The sequence below is a fragment of the Mustela nivalis genome, assembly GCF_964662115.1.
Source record: "Mustela nivalis genome assembly, chromosome: 2".
Lineage (NCBI taxonomy): Eukaryota > Metazoa > Chordata > Mammalia > Carnivora > Mustelidae > Mustela > Mustela nivalis.
The window spans coordinates 29,374,472-29,401,749 of NC_139021.1; the positions used below are offsets into that span (position 1 = coordinate 29,374,472).

The following is a 27,278-nucleotide window of genomic DNA, read 5'->3' on the forward strand; positions in this document are numbered from 1 at the left end:
ATGCAGCCAAGGATAGTATATCATGCTAGGCTGTCACTAAAAAAAGAAAGGAAAAATAAAAAGATTCCAGGACAAACAAAAATTAAAAGAACTTGCAAACACCAAACCAGCCCTATAAGAAATATTGAAAGGGGTCCTCTAACCAAAGAGAGAGCCTAAACATAACAGAACAGAAAGGCCAGACTTATCAAAAAGGAAAGAAAAAGGACCCAAATTAATAAAATCATGAATGAAAGAGGATAGATCACAACCAACACCAAAACATGTAATTATAAGAACATATTATAAGCTACTATACAGCAGCAAATTAGACAATCTGGAAGAAATAGATGCATTCCTAGAGACACGTAAACTACTCAAATTGAACCAGGAAGAAATAGAAAACCTGAACAGACCCATAACCAATAAGGAGATTGAAGCAGTCATCAAAAATCTCCCAAAAAACAAGAGCCCTGGGCCAGATGACTTCCCAGGGGAATTCTAGAAACCATTTAAAGAAGAATTTACACCTATTCTCTTGAAACTGTTTCAAAAAAAATAGAAATGGAAGGAAAAGTTCCAAACTCATTTTAGGAGGCCAGCATTACCTTGATCCCAAAGCCATAAAAGACCACATCAAAAAGGAGAGTTGCAGACCAATACCCTTGATGAACACAGATGTGAAAGTTCTCACCAAAATCTAGCCAATAGGATCCAACAGTACATTAAAAGAATTATTCACCACAACCAAGTGAGATTTATCCTGGGCTGCAAGGCTGATTCAACATCCACAAATCAATCAATGTGGTACAATACATAAATAAAAGAAAGAACAAGAAACATATGATACTCTCAATAGATGCTGAAAAAGCATTTGACAAAGTACAGCACCCTTTCTTGATCAAAACTCTGCAAAGTGTAGGGATAGAGGGTACATACCTCAATATCATCAAAGCCATCTATGAAAAACCTACTGCAAATATCATTCTCAATGGAGAAAACAGATAGCTTTTACCCTAAGGTCAGGAACACAGCAGGGATGTCCACTATCACCACTGCTATTCAACAAAATACTAGAAGTACATGCTCATGGATAGGAAGAACAAATATTGTGAACATGTCTATGTCACATAGAGCAATCTACACATTTAATGTAATCCCTATCAAAATACGATCCACTTTTTTCAAAGAAATGGAACAAATAATCCTAAAACTTATATGGAATCAGAAAAGACCCCAAAGAGCCAGAGTAATGTTGAAAAAGAAAGCCAAAGTTGGTGGTATCACAATTCCAGACTTTAAGCTCTATTACAAAGCTGTCATCAAGACAGTATGGTATTGGCACAAAAACAGACACATAGATCAATGGAACAGAGAGCCCATAAATTGACCCTCAACTCTATGGGTCAACTAATCTTTGACAAAGCAGGAAAGAATGTCCAATGGAAACAAGACAGTCTCTTCAACAAATGGTGTTGGGAAAATTAGACACATGCAAAAAAATAAAACTGGACCATTTCTCTATACTACACACAAAAATAGACTCAAAATGGATGAAGGACCTCAATGTGAGAAAGGAATCCATCAAAATCCTTGAGAAGAACACAGGCAGCAACCTCTTCGACCTCAGCTGCAGCAACATCTTCCTAGGAACATCGCCAAAGGCAAGGGAAGCAAGGGCAAAAATGAACTATTGGGATTTCATCAAGATCAAAAGCTTTTGCACAGCAAAGGAAACAGTTAACAAAACCAAAAGACAACTGACATAATGGGAGAAGATATTTGCAAATGACATATCAGATAAAGGACTAGTGTCCAAAATCTATAAAGAACTTAGCAAACTCAACACCCAAAGAACAAATAATCCAATCAAGAAATGGGCAGAGGACGTGAACAGACATTTCTGCAAAGAAGATATCCAGATGGCCAACAGACACATGAAAAAGTGCTCCATATCACTCGGCATCAGGGATATACAAATCAAAACCACAATGAGATATCACCTCACACCAGTCAGAATGGCTAAAATCAACAAGTCAGGAAATGACAGATGCTGGTGAGGATGTGGAGATAGGGGAACCCTCCTACACTGTTGGTGGGAATGCAAGCTGGTGCAACCACTCTGGAAAACAGCATGGAGGTTCCTCAAAATGTTGAAAATAGAGCTACCCTATGACCCCGCAATTGCACTACTGGGTATTTACCCTAAAGATACAAACGTAGTCATCCGAAGGGGCACGTGCACTCGAATGTTTATAGCAGCAATGTCCACAATAGCCAAACTATGGAAAGAGCCTAGATGTCCATCAACAGATGAATGGCTAAAGAAGATGTGGTATATATACACAATGAAATACTATGCAGCCATCAAAAGAAAGGAAATCTTGCCATTTGTGACAATGTGGATGGAACTAGAGCGTATCATGTTTGGTGAAATAAGCCAAGCAGAGAAAGACAACTATCATATGATCTCCCTGATATGAGGAAGGGGTGATGCAACATGGGGACTTAAGTGGGTAGGAGAAGAATAAATGAAACAAGATGGGATTGGGAGGGAGACAAACCATAAGTGACTGTTAATCTCACAAAACAAACTGAGGGTTGCTGGGGGGAGGGGGGTTGGGAGAAGGGGGGTGGGGTTATGGACATTGGGGAGGGTATGTGCTTTGGTGAGTGCTGTGAAGTGTGTAAACCTGGTGATTCACAGACCTATACCCCTGTGGATACAAATATATTATATGTTTATAAAAAATAAAAAATTAGAAATTTAAAAAAAATAATAAATCTTTTATTTATTTATTTATTTGTCAGAGAGAGAGAGCAAGAGCGAGCACAGGCAGAGTGGCAGGCAGAGTCAGAGGGAGAAGCAGGCTCCCTGCGGAGCAAGGAGCCCGATGTGGGACTCGATCCCAGGACGCTGGGATCATGACCTGAGCCGAAGGCAGCTGCTTAAGCAACTGAGCCACCCAGGCGTCCCTAAATAAATCTTTTTAAAAAATGAAAAAAAAAAATGGATGAAAGGCTTCAATGGGAGATACAAATCCATCAAAACCCTTGAAGAGAATTCAGGCAGCAATCTCTTCCACCTCAGCCACAGCAGCTTCTTCCTAGAAACATTGCCAAGACAAGGGAACCAAGGGCAAAAATGAACTACTGGGACTTCATCAGGATCCAATGCTTTTCCACAGTAAGGATACAGTCAATAAAACCAAAAGACAACTGATGGAATGAGAGAAGATATTTGCAATGACATATCAGAGAAAGGGCTAGTATCCAAAAACTAGAAAGAACTTATCAATCTCAACACCCAAAGAACAAATAATCCAATCAAGAAATGGGTAAAAGACATGAACAGACATTTCTGCAAAGAAGACATCCAAATGGCCAACAGACATGTGAAAAAGTACTCCACGGCACTCAGCATCAGAGAAATACAAATCAAAACCACAGACAGATTCCAGTTCACACCAGTCACAGTGGTTAAAATTAAGAAGTCAGGAAACGACAGATGCAGGAGAGGATTCCCACCTATACTGTAGGTGGGAATGTGAGCTGGCATAGCCACTTTGGAAAACAGTATGGAGGTGCCTCAAAAAGTTGAAAATAGAGCTAACCTATGACCCAGCAATTGCACTACTGGTTATTTACCCTGAGTATAGAAGTGTAGTGATCAATGGGCTCATGTACCCGAATGTTCACAGTAGCCAAACTATGGAAAGGACCTGGATGTCCATAAACAGATGAATAGTTAAAGAAGACGTGGTCTATATAAATAATGGAATACTATGCAGCCATCAAAAAACACGAAATATTACCATTTGCAATGACATGGGTAGAACCTGAGGGTATCATGCTGAGTAAAATAAGTCAGTCAGAGAAAGACAGTTATCATATGATCTCTCTGATATGAGGAATTTGAGAGGCAGGGTGATGGTTAGTGGTGGGCAGGGAGGGGAAAAATGAAACAAGATGGGATCAGGAGGGAAACAAACCGTAAGAGACTCTTAATCTTATAAAACAAACTGAGCACTGCTGGGGGTTTGGGGGTTAAGGATTGGGTGGCTGGGTATGTGCTATGGTGAGTGCTCTGAAAAGTGTAAGCCTGATCATTCACGGACCTGTACCCCTGGGGCAGATAATACATTAAATGTTAAATAAATAAATAAATAAATGAGGGAGGACTCAAGTAAACAAAATCATAAATGAAAAAGGAGTCATTACAACTGATACCAGATAAATACAGAGAATCATAAGAGACTATAATGGACGATCATACACTAATAAATGGGACAACGTAGAAGAAATGGATAAATTCCTAGAAACACACAATACATTAAAATTAAATCATGACTAAAAAAATCATAAAAGATCACACTTATCACAAGAAGATTGACTCAATAACCAAAAATCTCCTAACAAAGAAAAGTCCAGCAGCAGATGGCTTCCCTAGTGAATTCTATCAAACATTTTAGTAATTAATCCTGATATTCCAAACTCTTCCAAAAATTTGAAGAGAGAACATTCCAAAATCCATTTTACAAAGCCAGCACTATTTTGATACCCAAGCCAGAATAGAATACAAGAAAAGAAAACTATAGGCCAGTATTCCTGATGAATACACACACAAAAATTCCAGCAACTAAATACTAGCAAAATACTAGAGACTCAATTCAAAAGCATGTTAAAAGGACCATATACCATAATCAAGTAGAATCTATCCCTAGAATGCAAAGATGGTTAAATGCAAATCAATCAATATGATAAACCACATTAATGTATTAGAGGACAAAAATCACATAATCATCATAATAGATACAGACAAAAAGCACTAAACAAAATTCAAAATTCTTTCATGATAAAAACACCAGGGGCGCCTGGGTGGCTCAGTGGGTTAAGCCGCTGCCTTCGGCTCAGGTCATGATCTCAGGGTCCTGGATCGAGCCCCGCATCAGGCTCTCTGCTCAGCAGGGGGCCTGCTTCCTCCTCTCTCTCTGCTGCCTCTCTGCCTACTTGTGATCTCTCTCTGTCAAATGAATAAATAAAATATTTAAAAAAAAAAAAAAACACCAACAAGTAGGGTATAGAAGGAATAAAGCTCATATAATAAAGTCCATACCTGACAAGCGCACAGATAACATCATACTCAGCAATGAACAATTGAAAACTCCCACTAAAATCAGGAACAAGACAATAGTGCCCACTCTTACTACTGCTATTCAACAAAGTACTTAAATTTTGTTAGTGTCAGCATTGGCAATGGTTTTTTTTGGATATGACACCAAAGGGACAAGCAACAAAAGCAAAAAATCAACAAGTGAGACTACATCAAACTAAAAACTTCTGCACAGAAAAAACAATCAACAAAATAAAAAGGCAACCTAAAACATGGGAGAAAATATTTGTAATCCATACATCTGATAAGTGGTTAATATCCAAATTATATAAGGAACTCATAAAACTCAATAGCATAAATAAATAAGTAAACAAATAAATAAATAAAAATGGACATGGATCTGAATTTTTATAAAGAAACCAAATAGTCACCAGAATGTAAAAAGGCACTCAATATCACTAATCAATAGGAAATGCAAACCAAAACCATAGTGAGATACCACATCACACCTATCATCAAAATACCAGAAATAATAAATGCTGGAGATGATGTCACAGAAAAGGAACCCTAGGGCACTATCAGTAGGAATATAAATTGGTACAGCCATTATGGAAAACAATCTCAAGGTTCCTTTAAAAATTAAAAATAGTCAATTATCATATGGTTTCACTTACCTGTGGAGCCTAAGGAATAACACAGAGGACATTGGGAGATGGAGAGAAGCTAGTTGGGGGAAATCATAGGGGAGCAAACCATGAGAGACTGTGGACTCTGAGAAATAAACTGGTTTTGGAGGGGAGAGGAGTGGGGGTTGGGTGAGCCTGGTGGTGGGTATTAAGGAGGACATGTATTGCATGGAGCACTGGGTGTGGTGCATAAACAATGAATTTTGGAACACCGAAAAAATTAAAAAATAAATAAAAATAGAACTACCATATGGGCCATCAATTCTACTTCTGAGTATACATCCAAAATAAATGAAATTACTATCTTGGATAGGCATCTGTACTCCCATATTCACTGCAGCATTATTCATAATAGCCAAGACAGGGAAAGAACCTAAGTGTCTGCTGATGGATAAATGGATAGAGAAAATGTGGTATATGTATATAATTCAGCTCTAAAAAAGGAGAAGATCCTGTCTTTGTGATAGCACAGATGGGCCCCAAAGGCATTATGATAAGTGAAATAAGTCAGAGAAAAAGATGAATATTGTGTGATTTCATTTACATGTGGAATCTAAAAATGTCAAACTCACTGAAACAGAGAGTAGACTGATAATTACCGGCTAGAGGTTGGGGGAAATGGGAAGATGGTCAAAGGGCACAGACTTTGAATTATAAGATGAATAAGTTCTAGGAATCTAACATACAGCATGTACATAATATGTACTGTACACTTGAAAGTGTAAATGTTTTCTTCATAACAAAAACAAAATGGTAATTATATGTGATGAAGGATGCATTAATTAATCTTATTATGGTAAGCACTTTGTAATATCTACATGCACCAAATCATTACATTGTGTACCTTAAACTTATACAATGTTATATGTCACTTATATTACAATAAAGCTGGGGAAAAAAGAAAAATAATAATGCTTTTTAACACACCTAGTTGAAGAAACCTATAAGCTTCAGCATCTTACAGTGCTTTGTCAATAAATAAATTTAAACTTCTTTTATATGTTTCCTTTCCCACCTAAAAAACTGTAAGAAACCAAAGAAAAGATTCTTTCCATTCACATTTTATTAGCATTTGAAAAACTTCAACTACTTGTATGTTCAGACCTCTAGCATCAAAGCTTAGTCGATGGCTGTGTCTTCTAAAATTATACTTTGAAAACATCATTGAACACACCAAGATTAATTTTTACTGTTTGTGTGTATGCCATTATATATTATATCTCTCAAATATTTCCATAATTATTTTAGTTGACATAACATATTAAAATCAGCCCTAATGTCATTAAATCAGGTTTTAAAAAGCGTAATTCTGAACTTGATTTGTTATCCATCTAAGAGGGGTTATTAAGTAAACTGCTTCTCTGAAACTATTAACAAAAATATTCTGATATTCTGTCTTACATACATCAATACTAAGTCACATGTAGAGGCACCTGGGTGGCTCAGTTGGTTAAGTGTCCAACTCTTGATTTCAGCTCAGGTCTTGACCTCAGGATCATAAGTATGAGCTCCAGATTGGACTCCACACTGGGCTTGGAGTCTACTTAAAAAAAAAAAAAGTCACATGTGAAAACAACGTATATGAAAAAATCCATAATTATACTATTTAGTTTGATTTTGATTAAGATATGCCTAATTTCTGGGCTTAAAATAACATTAAATCAGCCCAACTGTTTTATATTTTAAAAATTATAAAATTTACTCTAGGTGGCGTACTTCTATAAGTTTGTTGGAGGAAAAAAAAATATATATATATATATATACATATATATATATATAATTGAAAATAGTTTTTTCATTTTTGATCAATGACTGTTAAAAATATGGATTCCAGGGGCGCCTGGGTGGCTCAGTGGATTAAAGTCTCTGCTTTAGGCTCAGGTCATGATCCCAGGGTCCTAGGATTGAGCCCTGCATTGGGCTCTCTGCTCAGCAGGGAGCCTGCTTCCCTTCCCTCCCTCTGCCTGCCTCTCTGCCTACTTGTGATCTTGTCTATCAAATAAATAAATAAAATCTTTAAAAAAATATGAATTCCAATATTAGTTCACAGACATTTGAGATCTGTTAATAGAAAATTAAGTGCAAAAAAAATTAAGTGCAAATTTAAAGTTACTAAGCTAAATTAGTATATAATTATTAACACAAAATAGTCCATTTTGATTCTATTTAGACTAGTAAACACCTCCTTGTGGAAAAATCTTTAGAGGAATCTTATGCAGAAAAATGAAATACTGAGAAGTACCCTCCAGAATGAAAAAAATATATATATATATTGTATTCAATTACTTTTACATCTTTTTTTTTTAATTTTTTGTTTTTTATAAACATATATTTTTATCCCCAGGGGTACAGGTCTGTGAATCACCAGGTTTGCACACTTCACAGCACTCACTAAAGCACATACCCTCCCCAATGTCCATAATCCCACCCCCTTCTCCCAAACCCCCTCCCCCCAGCACCCCTCAGTTTGTTTTGTGAGATTAACAGTCACTTATGGTTTGTCTCCCTCCCAATCCCATCTTGTTTCATTGATTCTTCTCCTACCCACTTAAGCCCCCATGTTGCATCACCACTTCCTCATATCAGGGAGATCATATGATAGTTGTCTTTCTCCGCTTGACTTATTTCGCTAAGCATGATACGCTCTAGTTCCATCCATGTTGTCGCAAATGGCAAGATTTCCTTTCTTTTGATGGCTGCATAGTATTCCATTGTGTATATATACCACATCTTCGTGATCCATTCATCTGTTGATGGACATCTAGGTTCTTTCCATAGTTTGGCTATTGTGGACATTGCTGCTATAAACATTCGCGTGCACGTGCCCCTTTGGATCACTACGTTTGTATCTTTAGGGTAAATGCCCAATAGTGCAATTGCTGGGTCATAGGGCAGTTCTATTTTCAACATTTTGAGGAACCTCCATGCTGTTTTCCAGAGTGGTTGCACCAGCTTGCATTCCCACCAACAGTGTAGGAGGGTTCCCCTTTCTCCGCATCCTCGCCAGCATCTGTCATTTCCTGACTTGTTGATTTTAGCCATTCTGACTGGTGTGAGGTGATATCTCATTGTGGTTTTGATTTGTATTTCCCTGATGCCGAGTGATATGGAGCACTTTTCATGTGAAGATATTTGCAAACAACATATCAGATAAAGGACTAGTGTCCAGAATCTATAAAGAACTTAGCAAACTCAACACCCAAAGAACAAATAATCCAATCAAGAAATGGGCAGAGGACATGAACAGACATTTCTGCAAAGAAGACATCCAGATGGCCAACAGACACATGAAAAAGTGCTCCATACTTTTACATCTTTAACTTATTTTTTAAAACTCCCTCTCATTCTTTATAAAGACCGCATTTATGCAAGCACCATGTCCTCATGTAATATTTAAGTTCCTTATGAAAGATTTGAATTAACAAAGGATCTCTTAGTAGTATCTCTCAAGTTACCTAGATATAAACTCATATTTCTTAAAGTTAGTGTCCATTCTCTCTAATTGGAAATGTTCAGTTTTACTTGGACATCTGCAAGCAGATATTTCTCTATCAGTGATTTATTTGCCAAACTAATGTCTCCAAGTTGTTTGGTGGCAACAGTTTTTTACGGCAGAGATAATCTTCCAGGACCTAAAGACCTGAAAATGAATTATATGTTGTATGTTCCTATAATGCCTGTTTTCTTATACTAAACAGTAGACATGCAATTGACCCTCCTGCAATTCATTCATTTGCAGCTGAAATGATTTGCTGTGATGTGGTTCTAATTTAACTTAAAAAAAAAGTTTATTTATTCATGAGAGAGAGAGGGAGGGAGAGAGAGAACATGAGCAGGGAGAGGGGCAAAAGGAGAGGGAGCAGGGAGCCTGACACAGGGCTTGATTCCAGGACCCTAGGATCATGACCTAAGCCAAAGGCAGATGCTTAACCAACTGAGTCACCCAGGTGCCCCAAAATTTAACATTTTAAGCATCAAAATGCTTCTATTAATCTGATTTTTATATTAAGAAACAATGAATGTACAACAGAGGACTTAATATTATTCTTGTTTTCTACTGTGCCTATTATAATACAAAGCATACACCCCCATTGTGGTTATTACAATTGTGTGCAAAATGAAATATAAATATACATATATACATAGAAAGATAGAGAGGAATATATATGAACATCTCCCTGTGTGTAGATATACAAAATTTCTCTTTTTAAAGACCACTGACTCACTTCCACCTCTTTTTTCTTATAAATAAGTTTTTTAAAAAAGTTATTGAGGGAAACTACTATAAATCAAATGAATTCAGTTTGATTTCTAAGAAAGGTAGTATATATGCATATTTAGTATATTTCTACATATATACTATTTTAAAATTACAAAGGGAAAAACATTCCATTCAATATATGAAATATACATCTATACCTCAGTTCTTTATTTGGCATCAAGGGAAAATAGAGTGGCAAAAAATCAAAACAAAATGGGGGAAAAGGTGGGGAGAAGAGAGGATAACACAAAGAACACTATACACAAATATAATGCAGGAAAGAAAATAATACAGATCTCCACAGAAACGTTTGCTTCTTCCAATCAGTCTTCCAATAACCGAGTCAACTGTAGAAAAATGGTTTTCAAATTTTAGTGGACTTCAGGAATGTCTGATGGGTTTGTTAAAACACAAATTGCTGGACTGCATCCTGAGTCTCTCATTTAGTAGACTGTGGTGAGGTTCAATAATTTGCATTTCTAACAAGTTAAAAAATACTTTGAGAATTGTTAACTAAAATTTTCAATAGTCCATTAATCACTTTTGGTCATTTTCAATATCCTTACTGTTGAGGAATTTCTACAACTTGAAAATGGCTCCAGTTTATATTGTTAATCATTGTATTTTTCTATTATTTGTTATATATAATCTCTTTGGCAGTCTTATAATATTGTTCATATGATATATACATTAGATTTGTGGGTAACTTTCTGATTATAATTTATTTGACCACAAAACAAAGTGAAGCTAAACTACTTCTGGAAGAAAGATTTGTTAAATAAATTATATCAAGATGTTCATAGTATTTTTTTGTGTTGAAAGAAAAATGTACCAAGTGCAGGTATCATGCTAGAAACTAAAAAAAAAACATGTCCAAATATAGACATAATTTCTGACCTGTAAGTAGAGAATCTACCGAGGGACACAATTATTTGAAAATATAATTAAGGTGATACATGCTCCCAATGAAAGTTACATGATAACATAAAAGTATAAAATAAACTTTTTCTTAAAGATTTTTATTTATTGACAGACAGAGATCACAAGCAGGGAGAGGGCAGGCAGAGTTGGGGGGGAGGGGTAGTAGGCTCTCCACGGAGCAGAGAGCCCGATATGGGGCTCGATCCCAAGACCCTGGGATCATGACCTGAGCCAAAGACAGAGGCTTCAACCTACTGAGCCACCCAGGCGCCCCTACAATAAACTTTTTGAGTAGCTAAAAATTTCACATTTCCAAATTGTTCCACATAATCATTAGCACATAAAATTATGGGTATGTTTCCGCCAGTCTAATGAGTGTGAGAGGTATGTCATTATAGCTTCGAGTTGCACTTCCTTATTAAGAGCAAATACCAAACTATGGAAAGAACCAAGATGCCCTTCAACGGACGAATGGATAAGGAAGATGTGGTCCATATACACTATGGAGTATTATGCCTCCATCAGAAAGGATGAATACCCAACTTTTGTAGCAACATGGATGGGACTGGAAGAGATTATGCTGAGTGAAATAAGTTAAGCAGAGAGAGTCAATTATCATATGGTTTCACTTATTTGTGGAGCATAACAAATATCATGGAGGACAAGGGGTGTTAGAGAGGAGAAAGGAGTTGGGGTAAATTGGAAGGGGAGGTGAATCACAAGAGCCTATGGACTCTGAAAAACAATCTGAGGGGTTTGAAGTGGCAGGGGGGTGGGAGGTTGGGGTACCAGGTGGTGGGTATTATAGAGGGCACGGATTGCATGGAGCACTGGGTGTGGTGAAGAAATAATGAATACTGTTTTTCTGAAAATAAATTGAAAAAAAAAAAAGAGCAAATGATTTTGAACATTTTTCATGTGCATATTTGCTATCCCTACAGCATCTTTAAGTGTCTGTGCAAGTCTTTTGCCCATTTGTTTTTTTCTATTGAATTTGGAAGTGCTTTATAGAACAGATGGTTGCAAGTGTTTTCTATGTTTTTTTTTTTTTTCATCTCTTTTAACTGGTCATTCTCAGAACAAGTTTATATTTTTGACTAAGTTGAATTTATTCAACTTTTTTAAAAGATTGCACTTTTGCTGTCACTTGAAAAATTCTGGCCTAACCCTAGGTCAAAGAAATTTCTTCCCGTTTTTTTCCTAAAAACTTTGTAGTTTTATGTTACATCTAGATCCATTACCTATTTTGAGTTAACTTTTTCATAAGGTGGGAAGACTAGGTTGAGGGCTTTACTATCAATGGCTGATTTTTCAGCGTCATTTGTTGAATATGGAATTGCCCCAAACCAATTCCACCACTGAATTGCTTCTGCATCTCTCTCAAACATTTGTTTGCCATACTGGTGTGGGTGTGTTCTGGACTCTATTTTGTTCCTCTGTTCTGTGTGTCTATTATTCTGACGAAACCACACAGTCAGTAACAATACCACACTGTTTTGATTACTAGAACTACATATGTCAGTATCTGCTAATCTGATTCTTCCAACTTTATTTTCTCTTGCAGAGTTGATTAGGCTATTCTAGTTCCTTTGTTTTTCACATAAATTTTATAAAGTTCTATCTACAAAGAAGCTGCGATTTTGACATATATATTTTTAAAGATTTTATTTGACAGAGAAAGACACAGCGAGAGAGGGAACACAAGCAGGGGGAGTAGAAGGAAAGGCAAGTTTCCTCCTGAGCAGAGAGCCTGATGCGGGGCTCGATCCTAGGACCCTGGGATCATGACCTGAGCCAAAGGCAAACACTTAACAATTGAACTACCCAGGCACCCCTGTAATTTTGATATTAATTGTACTACACCAATAACCCATTTGGAGATAATTAACATCTTTACTATATTGTCTTACACTCCATGAATATGGTATGTCTCTCCATTTATTTGTCTTCTTTCTTGTCTTAATATTTTATTCTTTGAGCAATTGTAATTGATGCTGTTAATTCCTAACATATACAATTATGGTTTCTGTTGACCTTATATTCTATGATCTTGTAAAACTCACTTACTAGTTCAGGGTGTTTAGGGAGATTTCCTGGGATTTTCTACGTAGACCATCAGGTTATCTCTAAATATAGACAGCTTTACTTCTTCCTTTCCAATCTGTATGCCTTTTATTCCCTTTTTATCTTACACAAGCAAAGATATCAAGTACTATGCTGACTAGAAGTGATAAGAGTATACATCCTTGCCTCATTCCCAATCTTTGAAAGAAATTATGTATTCTTTCATCAAGATGATGCTAGATGTTTTATTTTCTTAATATTTTATTTATTTGTCAGAGAGAGAGAGCACAAGCAAGGGGAACAGCAGGAAGAGGAAGAAGCAAGTCCCTGCTGAGCAAGGAGCCAATGCAGAACTTAATCCCAGGACCTTGTGACCATGACCTGAGCAGATGGCAGATGCATAACCGAGTCACCCAGGTGTCCTTAGATGTAAGTATTACAAGCTTTTTTTTTTTTTTTTAAATCAGATAAAGGAAGCTTCCTTCTATTGCTACATTAGTTTCTGTCATAAACAGGTATTAAATTTTGTCAAATACTTTCTGTACATCAGTTGATATGATCATGTGGTTTTTCTTATTTTCTTCTTAATGCAATGGATTACATTTACTAAATTGCAAATACTAAAGCAGCCTTGCCTATCTGGAATAAATGTCACTTGGTTGTGGAAACAATTCAGGTCTTTCCATGCATGGTGAGCTGATTACTGGACTCAGGTACATCCACACAGTGTAATATTATTTAGCAATAAATAGGAACAAACTATCGACAGCAACAACACTTATGGATCTAAAGGGCAATATACCAAGTGAAAAGTCAGACTCAGATGGTTATAAGTTGTATGATTCTATTGATTTAACACTCTTAAAGTTACATTATAGTGATAGAGAAAAGATCAGTGGATGCCAGTCATTAGGGTTAGATGAAGGTATAACTATTAAATAGCAAGAATGAGTTTCTTTATGATATTAAGTTCTAGATTCTGTTTATGGTAATAATAACATGAAACCATATATATAACATTTAATAAACAGGAAAAAAAAAAAGAGCAAGTAAATATTGGGATACCCAAATAAGGCCAGTAACTGCTACAATGTAAATTTCCTGGTTTGCCAATATACTATGGTTAAGATAACAGGAAGGGGTCCCTGGGTGGCTCAGTCAGTTAAACATCTACATTTGGCTCCGGTCATGATCCCAGTGTTCTGGGATCCAGCCCCACATCAGGCTCACTGCTCAGGGAGGACTCTGCTTCTCCCTTTCCCCCTCCCCCACCTGTGCTCTTTCTCTCTCAAATAAAATCTTTAAAAAAAAGGTAATAGGAAGAAGTTGGTACACGGGAAATTCCATACTGTTTTTGCAACTTTTTGTGAGTCAAAGTATTATAAAACATTATTTAAAAAATACAATTGGGAGGACAGGACTTGAGGCAAGATGGCAGAGGAGTAGCTGACTGAAATGACATCAGATCCCAGGAGTTCAGCTAGGTAGGTATCAAACCATTCTGAACACCTACAAACTCAACAGGAGATAGAAGAAGAGCAGCAATTCTAGGAAGAGAAAATCGACCACTTTCTGAAAGGCAGGACATTCAGAGAAGTGAATCCGAAGTGATGGGAAGATAGACCATGGTGGGGAAGGCCGGTTCCTGGAAAGCAGCAGAGCAGTGGGGCAAAATTCAGAACTTTTAGAAGTCTGCTCCACTGAGGGACATTGCTCCAAAGGCTAAGCTGGGGGTAGAGCTCTCATAGGGACAGTGTGGCATCAGGATCTACAGGGTCACAGAAAGATTGGGGGTGTCTGTGTGCCAGAGCTGCCAGGTATCAGAACAGAGAAGCTGGCTGCAGACAGAGATGAAGAGTGCGCTTTCAGATTGGGGTTACCTTAAACGGTGATTCAGGGCACAGCCAGGCCACTGTTATTCAAGCAGGGAACCCACAAGTGGCATATCCAGGAAGACTCACCTTTCTCCTCCAGGAGAAGCAGCGTTGCAGGAATCTGCTGGGTTTGGAGACTCCAAACGGGGCGGAGTGCCAGAGTTAGCAACACTTGGTCACAGCCCAGGAGAGCTCAGAGTGTGGCTAGAGACCATGTAGACAGGAGGGATGGACTGCTTATCTCTAAGGGCACACTGAAGAGTGGGGCCCTGAGTTCTCAGCTCCTCCAGACCAGAGATTGAGAGGCTGCCATTTTCATTCCTGTCCTCCAAAGCGGTATGGAAAGAGTTCAGGGAACAAAAGTTCTGACAGCGAATCCACGTAGATTACTTAGCCTGTCCCTGGCAAGGGTGGTACAATTCTGCCTCAGGCAAAGACATTTGAGAATCACGACAACAGACCCCACACAAAACCCCACCCCCCTCCCGCACTGGCCCAAGATCAGCAAAAACATCCAGCCAAGACCAAGCTCACTGATGAAGGAGAACAGTGGAACTCCAGAGGTAGGGGAAAGCAATGCATAGAATTCATGGCTTTCCCCTCATGATCCTTTAATCTTGCAAAGTTAATTTTTTGTTTTATTATTTCTTTTTCTTTTTTTTCTCTTTCCTCTTTTAATGCTTTTTAACTAGTTTATCTTAAAAATACCTTTCTTAAAAAAAAATTCTTAAGCCTTCATTCTTACAGTCATATTTTACCCCTTCATTGTATTTAACCTTATGTTTTGTATATATATAGGAAAATTGTATTTGTATACATATAAAAAATTTGGGGACACAATTTCTTCTAATGGATCAAAATATTCACTAAATCTAGTACATGGCTTGAGTCTAGTCTCCAGCCTGAGCACATTTCCTCCTCTATTTTTCTTTTTCCACCTAACATCAATTCGTTTTTTAGAATTTTTAAAAATTTTCAACTTTACAGTCATATTCCAACCCTTCATCATGTTTACTCTTATTTTCATATATATATGTTTTTCTTTCTTTCTTCAAAAACTTGGTAGTTTCTTCTAAGAGACCAAAATACACCCAAAATAAAGTGGATAGCTCTGCTCTATTATACACACACACACACACACACACACACACAATGTTTTTTTCTTTTTTCTCCCTTTCTTCTCCCCCTGGGTTTTCAATCTCTTCTGATTTGGTTAGCATGCACTTTTTGGGGGTCTTTACCACCCTTTTAGTATTTTATTCTCTCATTCATATATTCTTATCTGGATAAACTAACCACAAAAAAAAAAAAAAAGAACAAAAGGCAGTATCGACGGCTAGGGACCTAATCAATATGGATATTGGTAATATGTCAGAACTAGAGTTCAGAAGAACAATCCTCAAGGTGCTAGTTGGGCTCAAAAAAGGCATTTACAATAGTAGAGAAACCCTGTCTGGAGAAATAAAAGCACTTTCTGGAGAAATAAAAGAACGAAAATCTAACCAAACTGAAATTTAAAAAGCTATTAATGAGGGGAAATAAAAATGGAGGCTCTTACTGTTAGGATAAATGAGGCTGAGGAGAGAATTAGGGATACAGAAAACCAAATTATAAAGAACAAAGAAGCTGAGCAATAGAGAGACAAACAACTACTGGACCACCAGGGGAGAATTCGAGAGATAAGTGATACCATAAGACGAAACAATATTAAAATAATGTTGTTAATATAATATAAAATATATACATGTATATATAATATACAAAATATAGTAATATAAAATAATATAACTTCTGCCCCTCTCTCTGTTTCGTCTTGCCAGACGAAACAGAGAGAGGGGCAGAAGGTATTTTGGAGCAAATTATAGTAGAGAATTTCCCTAATATGGAAAGGGAACAAGCATCGAAATCCAGGAGGTACAGAGAATCCCCCCTCAAAATCAATAAAAATAGGTCCATACTCCATCATCTAACAGTAAAAAACTTACAAGTCATAGTGACAAAGAGAAAATCCTGACAGCAGCTCAGGACAAGAAGTCTGTAACATACAATGGTAGAAATATTAGATTGGCAGCAGACATATATCCACAGAGACCTGGAAGCCCAGAAAGGACTGGCTTGATGTAGTCAGAACACTAAATGAGAAAAATATGCAGCCAAGAATACTATATCCAGCTAGGCTGTCATTGAAAATAGAAGAAGAGATAAAAAAAACTTCCAGGACAAACAAATTTAAAAGAATTTGCAAACATCAAACCAGCCCTACATGAAATACTGAAAGGGGTCCCTAAGCAAAAAAGAGCCTAAAAGTAACAGACTAGAAAAGAAGAGAGACAATATACAGCAACAGTCACCTTACAGACAATACAATGGCACTAAAGTCCTACCTTTCTATAGTTATCCTGAATGTAAATGGGCTAAATACCCCAATCAAAAAACACACGGTATCAAAATGGGTTAAAAAAAACCATCAATCCCATCTTGTTTCATTTATGGGATTGATGGTTTTTTTTTTTAACCCATTTTGATACCGTGTGTTTTTTTGATTGGGGTATTTAGCCCATTTACATTCAGGATAACTATTGAAAGGTAGGACTTTAGTGCCATTGTATTGTCTGTAAGGTGACTGTTGCTGTATATTGTCTCTCTTCCTTTCTATATGCTGTCTACAAGAAACTCATTTTAAACCCAAAGACACCTCAAGATTTAATGTGAGGGAATGGGAAACAATTTACCATGCTAATGGATATCAAAAGAAAGCTGGGGTGGCAATCCTTATTTCAGATAAATTAGATGTTAAGCCAAAGACTATATAAAAAGAGATAAGGAAGGACACTATATCATACTTAGAGGCTCTGTCCAACGAGATCTAACAATTTTAAATAGCTATGCCCCCAACATGGGAGCAGCCAATTATATAAACCAATTAATAACAAAAATCAAAGAAACACATCAACAATAATACAGTAATAGTAGAGGACTTTCACACTCCCCTCACTGAAAGGGACAGATCATCTAAGCAAAAGAACAACAAAGAAATAAGGCCTTAAATGACACACTGGACCAGATGTACATCATAGATATATTCAGAACATTCTGTCCCAAAGCAACAGAATACACATTCTTCTCTAGGGCACATGGAACATTCTCCAGAACAGATCACATCCTGGGTCACAAATCAAGTCTCAGCCGGTACCAAAAGACTGGGATCATTCCCTGCATATGTCCAGACCACAATGCTCTGAAGCTAGAACTCAATCACAAGATGAAAGTTGGAAAGAACTCAAATACATGGAGGCTAAAGAGCATACTAATAAAGAATGAATGGGTCAACCAGGAAATTAAAGAAAAATTGAAAAAATTCATAGAAACAAATGAAAATGAAAACACAACCATTCAAAATTGTGGGACACAGCAAAGGTGGTCCTGAGAAGAAAGTATATAGCAATACAAGCCTTTCTCAAGAAACAAGAAAGGTCTCAAGTACACAACCTAATGCTACACCAAAGGGAGCTGGAGAAAGACCAGCAAAGAAAGTTTAAAACCAGCAGAAGAAGAGAAATAATAAAGATCAGAGCAGAAAGCAATGAAATAGAAACCAAAAGAACAGTAGAACAAATTAACAAAACTAGAAGTGGCTTCTTTGAAAGAATTTATAAAATCAGTAAATCCCTGGCCAGAATACCAAAAAGAGAAAAGAGAAAGGACCCAAATTAATAAAATCATGAATTAAAGGAGAGAGATTACAACCAACACCAAAGAAATCCAAACAATTATAAAAACATATTATGAGCAACTATACACCAGCAAATGTGATTATCTGGAAGAAATGGATTCATTCCTAGAGACACATAAACTACCAAAACTGAACCAGGAAGAAATAGAAAACCTGAACAGACCCATAACCAGTAAGTAGATTGAAGCAGCCATCAAAAACTCCCCCCAAAACAAGAGGCCGGGCCAGATGGCTTCCCAGGGGAATTCTACCAAACATTTAAAGAATTTATACCTATTCCCTTGACACTGTTCAAAAAAAAAGAAAAGAAAAAGAAAAGAAAAAAGAAATGGAAGGAAAACTTCCAGACTCATTTCATGAGGCCAGAATTACCTTGATACCAAAACCAGAGAAAGACCCCATCAAAAAGGAGAATTATAGACCAATATCCTTGATGAACACAGATGGAAAAATTCTCACCAAAATACTAGCCAATAGGATTCAACAGTACATTAAAAGGATTATTCACCACGACAAGTGGGATTTATTCCTGGGCTGCAAGGTTGGTTCAACATCTGCAACTCAATCAATGTGATACAATACATTAATAAAAGAAAGAATAAGAACCATATGACACTCTCAATAGATGCTGAAAAAGCATTTGACCAAGTACAGCATCCTTTCTTGATCAAAACTCTTCACAGTGGAGGGATAGAGGGTTCATTCCTCAGTATCATGAAAGGCATCTATGGAAAACCCACAGTGAATATCATTCTCTGTGGGGTAAAACTGAGAGCTTTTCCACTAAGATCAGGAACATGGCAGGGATGTCTACTGTCACCACTGCTATTCAATCGAGTACTAGAAGTTCTAGTCTCAGCAATCAGACAACAAATAGAAATAAAAGGCATCCAAATTGGCAAAGAACAAGTCAAACTCTCACTCTTTGCAGATGATATGAGACTTTATGTGGAAAACCCAAAAGCCTCCACTCCAAAACTGCTACAACTTGTACAGAAATTCAGTAAAGTGTCAGGATATAAAATCAATGCACAGAAATTAGTTGCATTTCAATACACCAACAAGAATACATAAGAAAGAGAAATTAAGGAGTTGATCCCATTTACAATTGCACCCAAAACAATAAGATACCTAGGAATAAACCTAACCAAAGAGGCAAAGAATCTATACTCAGAAAACTATGAAGTACTCATGAAAGAAATTGAGGAAGACACAAAGAAATAGAAAAACATTCCATGCTCATGGGTTGGAAGAATATTGTGAATATGTCTATCCTACGTAAAGCAATCTGCAATTCCTATAAAAATACCATCAATTTTTTTCAACGAAATGGAAAAAAATAATCCTAAAATTTACGTGGAACCAGATAAGACCCCAAATAGCCAGAAGAATGTTGAAAAGAAAATCAAAATTGGTGGCATCACAATTCCAGATTTCGAGCTCTATTACAAAGCTGTCATCACCAAGACAGTACGGTATTGGCACAAAAACAGACACATAGATCAATGGGACAGAATAGAGAGCCCAGAAATAGACCCTCAACTCTATGGTCAACTAATCTTCAACTAAGCGGGAAAGAATGTCCAATGGAAAAAAGACAGTCTCTTTAACAAATGGTGTTGGGAAAATTGGACAGCCACATGCAGGAAAATGAAACTGGACCATTTCTCTACACTACACACACACACAAGACTCAAAATGGATGAAAGCCCTCAATGGGAGATAAGAATGAATCCATCAAAACCCTTGAGGAGAATTCAGGCAGCAACTTCCTCAACCTCAGCTGCAGCAACTTCTTCCTAGAAACATCGCCAAGGCAAGAGAACCAAGGGCAAAAATGAACTTCTGGGACTTCAGCAAGTCCCAATAAAAGGATTTCAGCAAGTCCTTTTGCACAGCAAAGGAAACAGTCGACAAAACCAAAGGACAACTGACAGAATGGGAGAAGATATTCACAAATGAATATCACAAAAAGGGCTAGTATCCAAAAACTAGAAAGAATTTACCAATCTCAACACCCAAAGAATAAATAATCCAACCAAGAAATGGGCAGAGGACATGAGCAGACATTTTTGCAAAGAAGACATCCAGATCCAGATCCAACAGACGTATAAAAATGCATTCCACAACACTTGGCATCAGGGAAATGCAAATCAAAACCACAATGAGATACCATCTCACACCAGTCAAAATGGCTAAAATTAACATGTTAGGAAATGACAGATGCTGGCGAGGATGCAGAGAAAGAGGAAGCCTCCTACACTGCTGGTGGGAATGCAAGCTGGTACAGCCACTCTAGAAAATATTATGGAGGTACCTCAAAAAGTTGAAAATAGAGCTATCCTATGGCCCAGCAATTGCACTACTGGGTATTCACCCTAAAGATACAAACGTAGTGATCTGAAGGGGTGCATGCACCCAAATGTTTATGGAAGCTATGTCCCCAATAGCCAAACTATGGAAAGAACCTAGATGCCCATCAACAGATGAATGGATAAAGATGTGGTATATATACACAATGCATCCATCAATTTCATTTCATCAAGAAATAAAATCTTGCCATTTGCAACAATGTGGATGGAACTAGAGGGTATTATGCTGAGTGAAATAAGTCAATCAGAGAAAGACAATTATCAATATGATCTCCCTGATATGAGGAATTTGAGAGGCAACATGGGGGACCTGGGGGTTAGGGAAGGAAAAAATGAAACAAGATGGGATTGGGAGGGAGACAAACCATAAGAGACTTAATCTCATGAAAAAACAGGGTTGACTGGGGGAGCGGGTAGGGAGAGGGTGGTTCGGTTATGGGCATTAGGGAGGGTTTGTGATATGGTGAGTGCTGTGAAGTGTGTAAGCTTGACAATTCACAAACCTGTACCCCTGGGGTAAATACATTATATGTTAATAAAAATATGTAAAATTTTAAAAATACAGGTGAGAACAAAAGGGGGGGGCCTCACCTCTGAAAGATGATGAGTCAAAGGTGGCTTTGTTGTATATGGAGGGAATAAGTGCCAAGTTTGTAGAAAAAGAAGGTATTAACAACTCCATGGAAATAAATGTGGCTAAATTCAGAAATAGAGGGGAGAGTAGAGGAAGCTAGTTTACAACAGGGAATCTGAATTGTCCTTTCTGGTTCTGATACTACATAGAACCTTAAAGGCCATTATAGAGCAACAAAGGGAAACAACTGAAGAATTTTAACGGGAGAGGGTGGTATAAAGATTATTGATAATGTTTAGTCACATTCTAACTACAATGAGAATAGACTAAGAAGTGCAGATGCAGGAGATATAGCTTTCTGGCTATTGTTGTAATTCACGAGTCAGGAGATGATAGCTTGCTTTAGGGTCATGATGGCAATAAAAATGGAGAATTGGCAGATCCGAAATGTGTAATGCAGCGTAAAATAAACAGAACACCGTTTCTTCAAACAGAAAACATCCATCAGACTGATGACATAGAACTAAACTATTTCAAAGGAATATGGTGGAGGTTGGAGGGGGGTTCCACAGTGGAGGAATTTAAAGAATGGGAGAAGAAAAATAGATACAAGTTTAGAAAACTAAAGGAATTAGGATGTAAAGAAAAACAAAAACCAAAAAACAAAAAGAACGAAGACAACCCGCCTCCAACCCCCCCAAAACAGAAATGGGGCAGTAGTTAGAGGTGGATTCTGAAAATGAAAAGGAGGTATTTTTAAAAAGGTATGGAATGAGCACTTTTGAGTGTTAATAAGAAGATTTTAGTTGAAATCAAAGAGATAAGAAAAGAAATAATTTAAGGACAAATGTGAAGAAAAGAGATGACATTTTACAGTAGAAATCAGTATGGCAAATTCATGAAACTAAAGTAAGGCTTAAATATAAAAATGAAGGGGACGATGGTGGGAAATCATTCAGAAAAGGGCAGGGCTACTTCTACGGTAAGAGAAAAACAGATGAAATCAGGTAAAAAAAATGTCTGATACTGGGTATGTTTTTCTCTGTGAAATAGTTAGAGAGCTCTATTAGCTTGCTTTGCCTTAACAAAGTACACAGTGAACTGGGTGTCTTAAAAAACAAATTTATTTCATCACAGTTCTAAAGGCCAGAAGTCCAAGATCAAGGTGTCAGGAGGGTTGGTTTCTTCTGTGGAATCACTCCTTGGCTTGTAGATAGGCATCTTCTCTTTGTCTTCCCATGGTTTTCCTCTGTTGTCTGTGTCCTAATCTTTTCTTAAAAGGATACTAATCATACTGGATTACGGCCCACTCATATGACCTAATCTTACCTTCATTATCACTTTAAAGGCCTCTAACTCCAAATAAAATCACATTCAGAGGTAGTGGCGTTAGGACTTCAATATATGAATACTGGGGGGGACACAATTCAGTCTATAATAAGAAGTTACTTGTCAAGAATGAGAAGGGAGATAAGATACATCAGAGGTTTAAAGTGAAAAAGGTTCAAAGTAGTTCTAAATAGTCTGAAATAGTTCTCACAATAACTACATGAAGTAATAGCTTAAAAGGGAAAGTTAGTTTAAGTTCAGTTTAATTCAAAATGAAATTATGACTTTAAAAAGAAATGAATTTATTATTCCACTAATTGTTTCACAAATCAGAAAATCTGAATTCTAACCCTTGCTCTGCTAACAAGCAATGCCTCTTGTATATATCTGTGTCTTCTTTTTCTCATGTTAAAATAGGAAGAACATATCACAGAACAAACATATGCTTCAGAGTATACTAGAAAGAACACTGACTTGGGAACACTGACATCCTGGTCCTGCTCTGTCACAGAAGAGCTTAATTTCTCAAAACCTTGATTCCTCATCCTAAAATGGAATATAACTAATTCATCTTTGAAGTCTCTTCTAAAGTCCTACAGTTCTATAAAATAAAGTAAAATAAAGTTACTTTGAGAATAAATGGATTATGGCATCAGAAAAAAAGGATTATATGAAATATTAACCAATAAAAATTAAATATTCCCAGCATACTGAAGCACAGGCCTTCCATTTCTATCTTTTCTATATCCTCCTCTGTTCCCAAGTCAATATTATCCTATGGTTAAGGTGGACTTAAGTAGTGTATGCTAAGTTGCAAAAAGATACTACTTTTTTTGTTGTATGTACTCATCTACTTAACTTTAAATCATTATATTCTGAAACAGCATTTCCAGCATGTCCAAAGTACGTTTTGCATACTAAAAAAAAAAAAAAAAAGCTGATGGATATATTAGTCAGAAACATACATGGCAAAAGTAACAGAAAATCCAAACAATGTCTTAATCAAGAGTTTATTTTTCTCATGTAGTAAGTGTAGAAGTTGGCAAGTACTCATGTTGGTTCAGGTGTTCAAGATGCCATCAGGCGCACAGGCTCTCTCTAATCTTTTTACAAAGCCATCTCTGAAAAGTAGCTTTCGTTCTCCTATTTATTGTGTTCATAGTTGTAAGATGGCTGTTGTATCTCTAGGCATGTTGCTGACACTCAAGGGCTGAAGGAGGAGAAAGAGGCAAAAAGCCTCACTTCACAAAGCTTTGACTTTTTTTTTTTTTTTAGATTTTATTTATTTATTTGACAGAGAGAAATCACAAGTAGGCAGAGAGGCAGGCAGAGAGAGGGAGAGGAGGAAGCAGGCTCCCTGCTGAGTAGAGAGCCCGATGCAGGACTCGATCCCAGGACCCTGAGATCATGACCTGAGCCGAAGGCAGCGGCTCAACCACTGAGACACCTAGGCGCCCAGAAATCACAAGTAGACGGAGAGGCAGGCAGAGAGAGAGAGGGAAGCAGGCTCCCTGCTGAGCAGAGAGCCCAATGCGGGACTCGATCCCAGGACCCTGAGATCATGACCTGAGCTGAAGGCAGTGACTTAACCCACTGAGCCACCCAGGTGCCCCAAGCTTTGACTTTTTAATTTGAAAGGAAGACCTTTCCCAATAGGCTTCTGCTCATTTTATTAGCCTTAAATAGGCCACAGCCCACACTTAAGATATTTGGTGGCCATGAGTCACATGCAGCTTTTAAAATTAAATTAAATTAGGGGTGCCTGGGTGGCTCAGTGGGTTAAGCCGTTGCCTTCGGCTCAGGTCATGATCCCGGGGTCCTGGGATCGAGCCCCGCATCGGGCTCTCTGCTCAGCAAGGAGCCTGCTTCCCTTCCTCTCTCTCTGCCTGCCTCTCTGCCTACTTGTGATCTCTCTCTGTCAAATAAATAAATTTTAAAAAAATCTTAAAAAAAGAAAATTAAATTCAATTAGAAATTCAATTTCTCAGTTCTGCTGGCCATATTTCAAGTGCTCAAAAGCTAGTTAGTGGCTACCATATCAGACAGCACAAATACAGAATAGTTCCTTCACTGAAAAAAGTTCTGCCTTGGCATCTCAAAGACCATAAGAAATGAAACCACCTCTGTTTTAGATCAATTGTGATATATAACCTAGGGATGAGGTAAGGTAAGGTCCTTATCTCCATGAACAGCAGGGATTTCTGCTCCTACCTGAACAATGTAAGGTAACGTTAACAAGGGGAAAGTGGCAGTAAAAGCAGTTAACAAATGTCTGCCACAATAGGATGATCAGTACATTTACACTGAGGTTTATAAATTACACATTAACAATGTACTTCATAAAAAATTCCTGGCAAGCAGGTAAAAATTAGAAAAATAAAGTGAAACTTAGGTAACTATTATACAAGGCACTACCTTACACAAATATAATTCCTAAAGTAAACACTACCCTAGTGACTGATAGAAGATTGAGGTAAGAAAGTAGTGGAATAATATATGAGCACTTTATAACAAACAAATCTGAGACAGCTGATTATGTTGAAAATGCAGTTACTAAATTCACTGGCAAAAAAGAGTGCATCTTGTGATAACAAAGATTTGTTAATAAGAATTACCTTTATATGGGGAAAGTTATTTTACATCTGCTCAATTCTCATGGCAGAAAAATGAAAAAGACTGCAAAATAAAACGATGAGGCCAGATGTGGAGAATAAACTAACAGAGTTATTCTAAAGATTAAATAACCGATACTGACAACAGTTTTCTTCCTAGAGACTTCCAGGCTGTCAAGTTCTCCATGAATGCTATTTGTCTAAATCTAGTAATGGTAAATATGCAGGAGTTCCTGTCTACTATTGTAAACTAACTAAACATTTATATTTATATAAGTAATTATACATGTATGTGACACATAGAACATGTAATTTACATACTAACTACTACTAACAATACACGCCCTGAATGACTAAATGCCTATTTTAAAAACTAATTTGTGTCTGAATAAAATTCTCAAAGTGTCTCAAAGTTCTTTCTGTTCTACTGAAACATGAAAAATACTCTTGAAGGTAGAATAGTGGTTGTTTATCATGAAAAGAGAAAAAGGAAAAAGAAGTTCTTATTATTACTAAGGAGTAATAAATATGAGAATTGTAAAAATTTTGGTCCTAAGGATAGTTTAGGTTTTCTTATTTTCCCTAAGTAAAAATAACTCAGCCACTATTGTCTATTTTCTCTTAATATTCTTTTATGTGAAATACTTAAATGTTCAATAAATAACTTTCATAAAGGTTATAGCATTATAACATAACCTTAAAGCTTTTTATAAGTAAAAATCTCAATTATGTCCTATAGCAAAACAAAAATTTTACAGAGTTATTACTGAACATTATTAAGAAAGATTTATCAGAGTAACATTACAGGACATAAAACAACAGCCTACTGGAATGCACAGCAAAAATCTTGACACTATAAAGAGATAATCTGCCAACATTTTCCTTGTCAGCAACGCATGCTATGTATTTCTTATCACAAACAAAAAAGAGCTGACTAGAAACTGAATTCTAAAAAATATATCAGTATTTGAGTGTAACAAAAAGAATCTAGAATCTTCAGATGCAATTTTAATAAATCACATGATTTATTTATGGGATTTCTACATCAGGTTGTGGTTTAAAAGAAGTTATATATGTGTGATATGAAGAGAATGATGTACAATCAATATGAATCTTATTAAATCTCTCTTCCGTGGACTTTCTCCATCTTCCTGCTTAGGAATAAAAGGCATTTTTAGGTTTATATAAACATTCTTTACAATTGCCCTCTTAACAAAAAATTAGTATATAAATAGCACTAGGCATTTAGTAAATAAGTCATAGGCCAGTAAGTTCAATTGTGCAGTTGTGAAATGTAAGAGTTTGAAACCTTAAGACTGGGTGATCTGCAGTGTTTCCAACATGTCTTCGACTGCCTTAAGAGAGTATTTGGTTTCCTTCTTACTTCGACCTGCAAACTGTTTAAAAAAAAAATGCAATTAGGTTCAATTTCATGGCAGGTTCAAAATCACAATCTTACCTTCACTTTGCTAACGAGAGTTAACTTTATCTATTTTATCACTAGCATGGAATCAAATATCTTTTCTTCAATAAAACAGGACTTGGGTTTTATTCTTTGCTTTTATTTCCCTTATCTCCAGAGACCTATCTAGAAAAATATTGCTACAGCCAATGTCAGAGAAATTTTTGCCTGTGCTCTCTTCTAGGATTTTTATGGTTTCAGGTCTCACGTTCAGGTCTTTAATGCTTTTTGAGTTTACTTTTCTGTATGGTGTAAGAAAATGGGCCCATCCCATTCTTTTGCATGTGGCTGACCAGTT

General features: G+C 36.8%; 1 protein-coding gene across 2 annotated transcripts in view; it reads right to left on the reverse strand.

The window, feature by feature from the left end:
• Positions 1–6,823: 6,823 nt before the first annotated feature.
• The window catches only part of EMC2 (ER membrane protein complex subunit 2), a 61,906-nt gene continuing 41,451 nt past the window's right edge, over positions 6,824–27,278 (reverse strand). Inside the window, exons 11-12 of one of the 2 annotated variants that reach the window (XM_082720021.1) lie at positions 26,828–26,915; positions 6,824–7,318 (exon numbers count right to left, since the gene is read on the reverse strand). In XM_082720021.1, coding sequence (XP_082576147.1) covers positions 26,829–26,915 — 87 coding nt within the window. In that variant the 3' untranslated portion in view covers positions 6,824–7,318; position 26,828. Of the gene's footprint in view, positions 7,319–26,519; positions 26,673–26,827; positions 26,916–27,278 lie in introns of those variants that run through there. The other variant, XM_082720020.1, reaches the window with a different exon arrangement.